Genomic DNA, 7183 nt, shown 5'->3' on the forward strand with positions numbered 1-7183 from the left:
TGAGTTTGAAGATTTTAAGAGTTTGGTTGAGACTGTCCACAACGCGTTACAATAAACGAATTCCTTATTTGCAAGAAAAGTCACCCCTCTCGGTTAAAGAAATTTTATTCCCGGATAGTGTCAATTGTTCGTAACTTACTATTAATTCAGTACTATCCCGTGTAGTCGAAGGAAGGATTGAAAAACCGGACCGATTAAATGAACTATTTCCACCAGAATTGGTACTGCTCCGTCGCTACTTCAAGACTGTTTAATTTTGGTTTTTCTGACATTTTTATATGAATTTTTGGGTCACTTGTCACATGGGCTCCAACGAGTCCATTTTTAATTGGTGGAAAATATCGTATGACTTTTCCCACTCTTTTGATTTTTATGGGGAAGTAGTTCATTCGGTTTTTGGGGTCTTAATTAATCGGTTTTCAATCGTTCCGTTGCGCTTGAATCTTAGCATTGAGTAATTGGGGCATTGCTGAGTGTGCCATTTCATCACTTTTGAACTCGATTCCAGTGCCTTTGGAATTTTTAATTCAGTTCAAGTGATGAAATGTACTCAATTTAGCTTACAATTGTGGGTTTGGTTCTTAATTACATGAAGTTATAATGTAACTTATAGTTATGATCCTATATAAAATCTATTCTAGTCTTAAATTTCTAGTATAAAATTTTTGGACATTCAGAGACGTTGTGGGGTTCATACCAGCCGCGTCTCCGTCGCAAATCCTGGATCATGCTAAGTGCTGCTAGGGAGGGATTTATGTGGAGTGCGAAACTGTTCTTTTTCATTGTTTTTCTCCAATATTCATGAAAATCATTTCCATATGTCATATAGATTTTGATAAAAATGATCTCCCATCATTTATGTCTGTCGAATTCATAAATATAAAACATGTTATGATGAAGCAGAGGATCTGAAATAATTTTCATAGTAGTTAGCAGCAATTCATGCTAATTTCATGTCATCATACGGATCCACTTACGCTTGAGAATTCAAGATGCATTTCGGCCTTCGTACTGTGCACATTGTGTTCCGCGAATATCCTAGTATTTCAACTCTATTTTAGTTCTGCGTATTATTGCTCCGCGCTACTCAATTCTGTGAACTGCGTTAATAAATATTGTGATCCGCGCTAATATTCCTGACCTTCTCCACCACATTGAATCTAGCACGTGTATTTCTTTTGACTTTTAATTAATTTGACTGAGTTACCAACGTGCACGTGTGGTGATTTGTGGACCTTCTCCCGCTCCCGTTAAAATCCGTTCGAATTTCGCCCATCGCTCGCAAATTTCGCGAAAATCAGATCGGGCATCGAACAATCGTTTAGTTAATAAATTTTGAGTTGATGATTCGAATTGATGATTTACTGTACCATTTTCATCATCTGTTTGTTTAATTTCTGTGTTAGTTTGAGGAAGAGTCTTTCTAGGTTTTAAAATGTCATCCATTTCAACTAGAGTATATAACTCAATACAAATTGGTTTATGATCCAAAAAAAAAGATTCATAAGTACCACATAAACAATGGGAGATGTTATCAACCAAAATGGCATCTATCTCCATGTAGAAATTAGTAGTAGGTATGTGTGATCCTAAACCATGCTGAAAATCAAGGGTGTGCAAATATTTTTCGAATGAATTATTAACTTCATATGTATGGAAATTGAAATCTCCAATTATAATTTTTTGCTTATCAATATCCATGAATTCTATTAATAATTTCAATTCTCTAAAAAATACTGCATCACTAAATGATGGAGATTTATACCAATATTTGTACACTATCAACTTGTAATAGAATCAAATCTAAATGACTATCTTCCAAATTTATGTTTTTATGATTGATAATGGAGTATTTGATATGTCGTTTCTCATTCTGCAAGAAAAAGATACCTTTTGAGCAACATTTCTTACGTGGATCCGTCCTGAATATCAATTGAAAATTGTTGAAGTTAACATGATCATTCAATTCTGTGAAAGTTTCTGAAAAAATCAAAATATCAGGATCCATATACCATGAATCGCAAACTAAATATCGGAAATTTTTATGAAATGATCGAATATGGTAGATATTCCTCGAATAGATCGAATTATGGTAGATAATCCTTAAATGTCCTTTTTTTGTAAAAGTAGTATACGATAGCTTCAATTTTCGATACTGAAATGCATCATATTCCTTTTGTAGAGGATCATCTGACAATAATTCGTTCGGCGGCTCAAATTGTCCTAATATGTAGAGATCCTTCAATTTACACACCCTGCTTATAGCCACATATAGGAATGGTCGGCTTAAAGGTCGGTAATTATATCTAGCACGTAAGTCGACACATACTTTGTTATAAGTTTGTCCCTGATTTTTGGGGATTGTCATTGCTTCGGCAGGGACAATGGGAAATTGAGTACGCGTGACTTGATAATTTATTCTGTCATATGCAGATATCGACATCGTCGTTCTTTTTACTGGAAGCAAATTGGATGGTATATTGTGTTCCTTCATATAATTGATATATGGCCGTCTTTGTTTAATTCCCACTTTCGAATTATTAAATTTTAACCATATAACTGATGGTTTCATCGGCTCTTTCTCGAACTCTATATGTTTTAGTATGCCACAAGCACCATTTACAAGTCCATCAATGACATCAATATAGGGGGAAATCATATAAACAATGTTGTTCTACCCAGCGTGGGGAGTACTTATAATTATAGCAGGTTCTAGGCTTAAAGGGATAAATCCCACCAATGGTTTATCGGTATTTAAATATGAGAATTTATTACATGATTATAATTACTGTGTCATCTGACTGATTACAAAGAGTTTACGACTTTTGTACGCGTCGGAGTCCAATTCAGGTCTGTTCTGGGCGGACCCAATCGTCTCTTAAATAATACATTGATCGTTTACATTTCATCACTTGGTCAGCATAATCCAGTTACGCTGGTGTCACGCTGACAATGCTGTATGTCCACATATTAAACAATAACGCAATTGACCAAATCTGGGGCATAACATTCCTCCCCTTTTAAAAATAGAAAATCTGTTATCAACGATAACAAAATTTTAACCATTACAATTGAATTTCTCTCTCTAAATCAATTCACTAATAAGAATAAATTTTCAACAAAACTGGAATGCTCCTACTGGCAGTTTTAAGCTCTCATTACTTCCTTCAAAATTACGTGGTTTCGCAGTGCCTGATTCTTTCTTTCCCACAAGAATCGCCTGATCGTCTGACAGTCCCAGTTTGTTTCTCAGCTTATGACAATCCACTGCCTCGTGACCCGAATATTTGCAGTATTTGCAAACAGCTCCAAACTGCATTACGGATTTTCTCTTCCCCTCTCCTCGAGGAAGCCTTGTGGAACCCTCGCGAGTGGAACAGTCTCTTGAAAAATGACCAGCCAAGTTGCACCTGTAACAAGTTTTCTCTACCCTGTTTTAGCTAAATCAATAGCTCCAATGACTGATTCATGCAGTGTTTTGAAAGCCCTGGCCCTTACAAGCACCTGTAGCTGTCCACGCAATCCAGTCTCGAAACTTGCTTTTGCCAGCTGTCTAATGGCATCCTCCACCGTTTGTTTCTCAGCTAGTGTCTCCTTGGTTTTCGATAACTCGTCCACCAATTACGCTGTAATACTCTCAGTCCTTGAACCATAGCAGCTTACAGATTCTCCTTCTCGTTGTCTCAAAGTAGATCACTCCATTTGTAACGAATCTATGGATTTTTTCGCACCATACAGAGCCTCCAACTCTGTCTCCAATTGCTCCATTGTTTGGATTTCCTTGTATTTCATGTCCCGCATAGCACGATCCGTCAATTTATTGGTTAAAATCAGTTCCAATACATATGGATGATCTCGTTCTCGTACACGGGAAAATACCAATTTACAATTTCGCAAAAACCCCTCCAGTTTTGTTTGGTCGTTACCGTCAAACTCCTTGATAATTTTTAAAGTAACGTCGATGTTGCAATCATCTTCACCAAAATTAGTACGTCGCCGATTCCGCAACCAGGCCCGGTCTTGCCCTCTTTCAGCTCGTTCCGCTGTTTCTTCTGCTGCATCAGCTCTCGCTTCAGCTGCTTCAGCTCTTGCTTCTGATGCTCTGGCCCTCGCTTCTGCGGCTTGTTTCGCTGCACGCGCTGCACCAATTTCTTCGTTTCATCAGTTGATGATTTCTCGCATTTCTTCCAAACCATCTAGTGTTGCATTGAATTGCTCTAACAACCTATTGTGTCGCGCGACAAAATCCTCGTAGTCTCTCCTTGACTGATCATGACGTCTCGTTGGTCTTTCAGGTGATACATTGTTCGCTAATCTATTCACAGTTCCCAAATTCTCGCCTTGGTCACTGCCTCCGTGTCGTCTTTCGAAATTTCTCCGCATACGTTCCATCTCAGCACTGACGGCGTCTCTTAAACCGTGAGGTGAATTCATATCTACGTCGGATAAACTATCATCCGAATTAAATGAATAATGTCTCCGCAGATTTACTCCAAAATCACCAAGTGCATCTGCCATCCGTTGCTGCCTTACTCGTGGTATATTTTCCCCAGACCAATCCCGATCTGTCAAATTCCGCCTTGCTCTGAAGGTAACTTCTTGCAATATTCTCGCAAGTTCCTCTCCGGCTCCTGGCACCACTGAGTCCAGCGAGTTTGATCTACGTAATGGAAAATTATCTCGACTTACGTGTCCAGATCTACCCTCAAAACTCATTTGCCTTTGCCGTTATTTACTATCCACTCCTGCAAGTAGCCCAGGTATCCCCGAGTCACGTTACAATGACCCACCTAAAACGTGCAATATTGCCTACTAATCCCAGTAGCTTGTTCAATGTTTACTCCTCCAAGTAGTTCGTTGAATCCCGCTGTAGCTGGGAAGCATTCCAAACCTAAAGTACAGTAGAGATGGACTGACCTTCCAAAAAGAAAATATAGCTCACTTCACATTAGTTGACCTCATTCCTAACAGCGGAACTGGGAGGCTCTTAGAAGATCTGGGCTACATAGACCGAGAAATTCTACTAAAATCAGAGCCGAAATTGGGTCAAATTCTGGTACAGAAGAAGGGCAAACACAATGTCTTCCTAGTGATCGTCAAACGAACTCAATACGACCGAGTGAAACCGTCAGAATTAAAACTTTGTCTCCACAATTTACACTACGCCCTCGAGGTTCATCAAGTCACATCCCTCTGTATGGCCGAGACCGACAATGAACTCAAAGGCATAGAAAATCTTCACCTATACCTGAAGAAAGAATTCAACGGAAGTGACATCGTCCTCACCTTATGCAGAGGTAACATACAAATGCCCGAACCAGCTCTTCGCCCGGAGATCATAAAAGAAAATCATGATTCACTCATCGCGGGTCACAAAGGAGTGATTAAAACATATCTACAAATAAGGGATCGCTTTTACTGGCCAGGAATGAAGGCGGATATAGAAAATTTCATCAGAAAATGCAAAATTTGCCACCTGGCAAAACTCAGGCCTATCAAAACCAAACAATCGATGCAAGTAACCGATACCCCAACGAGTTACTTCGAGAAAATTTCCATGGACATAGTTGGTCCACTCTCCAGAACGCCGTCTGGAAACATGTATATCCTCACCATTCAGGATAACTTTTCCAAACACTGCACCGCTGCCACCAATTTTTACTTGTTATGTCCGAAGGATTTTTCAGGCGGGAAAATCCTGAGTTTCTAAACTGATTTATCCGTTGAATTCATTCGTTGGACTCTAATGATCAGGATCAGGTATCAAGAACTCCTTGGTTAACAATAAAAATAAAGTGCGATAAAATGTTTCTTATCGCATTTTCCCGAGTGTTAATGAGCAATTTGTTTATTCTGCACTCTTACCTTGTTTTCTTCTTAGTTAATGGGACCGGAAGTTTCAGATTTCTTATTCCGAAGGGATATTTGAAATGATTTAAGCAAATTTCTCGAATGTGTAACACCTTTAATTGTTTGTTTTAACCAGTTAATCCAAGTTTACAATGTCAGGGGAAATTTGAAGTTGGTTCGATTTGATTGATTTTCCGCGAATCACAAAGTTCAAATTTTACAACAATATTTTACTTAGGATTTAGTTACAGGTTTTCTGCTTATTGGAAATGTAATCCCAAATAGATGGAAATGTCGTCGCAGACATTTATTACAATTTCTCTCTTTAAAGTATTTTTCAGTCCACTATGTTCTTTAGTATTTTTAAATTAAGGATCCGAATAGTTTATAAATACACGCACACTTGTACCGTAAGGCGTTTGGAGTTGCGAAAGCCTTATTGGTTCGCACGCGTGATTTTAAAGCCAAAAGAGTGTATCTCTTTTTTCCATGATACTAGAGAATGTGAAAACTCTCGTTAATTTTAATAAGGGATTTTTCGAAATCCCTGATATCAACACCTATGAGGATTACCTAATCGACCTGGTAACCTATTTGGATAACATACAACTGATGACGACGAGAAATTCAATTAAAGCCAAAGAGAAATCAAAAGAATACTACGACCGCGACGCTAAACTGATAGATTTCAAACCGGGAGAATTCGCGTATGTCCTAAAAGAACCTCGGAATAGAAAATTCGATGACCAATAGATCGGACCATTCGAAATCGTAGACCTGACGATCAGAGGCGACATAATACTGGAGACGTTCGAGGGCACAAGGTTCATGAAACACCCAAATAAGCTGAAAAGGTGTGTTGCGATCTCTGGGTTATGGAACGGGCGAAAATCAGTGACAAAAGGTGACCCCAAAGACTGTCCTGACCGTGACTAATTACAACAGGTAGAGACCGGGAGAAAGGATGGGATCGGATTGCATGGGATAAAGCACTAAGGTGCAATGTGGTGGATTGCGCGAGAGTCAAAAATGGAGATCACGCAAAGAGAAAGAACCCCTTCTAATGCCATAAAGAAATGCTTTTATTAGTAATAAAAAGAGGCTGTCCACAATGATCCCAAGATAAAACCACGGAGAGGAGAATTGTGAAGAATTAGAATTGGAAAGGAATAAAAAGAAAAAGAAAAATTTAATAGATAACGAATTAGCATTAACTTACAGTTGTTGATTAGTTGAAAATGGGGTGGGTGTGATCACTCAGTCGCGGTGATGTTGCGCTCCGATGACCCTTACTAGCAGGAAGAAAAGCTGGTTTTAATGACAAGTAGTGTTG

General features: G+C 38.7%; 1 protein-coding gene across 1 annotated transcript; it reads left to right on the top strand.

Annotated features, from left to right (window-relative positions):
* Positions 1-4781: 4781 nt before the first annotated feature.
* On the top strand, positions 4782-5710 carry LOC107043019. Its single transcript, XM_015264317.1, has 2 exons — positions 4782-4852; positions 4972-5710. Exons 1-2 carry the CDS (start codon positions 4782-4784, stop codon positions 5708-5710), a joined length of 810 nt encoding a protein of 269 aa, XP_015119803.1.
* Positions 5711-7183: the final 1473 nt, after the last annotated feature.

This window comes from Diachasma alloeum, unplaced genomic scaffold (assembly GCF_001412515.2).
Source record: "Diachasma alloeum isolate Michigan unplaced genomic scaffold, Dall2.0 Dall_scaffold_00542, whole genome shotgun sequence".
In the NCBI taxonomy this organism is placed as follows: domain Eukaryota; kingdom Metazoa; phylum Arthropoda; class Insecta; order Hymenoptera; family Braconidae; genus Diachasma; species Diachasma alloeum.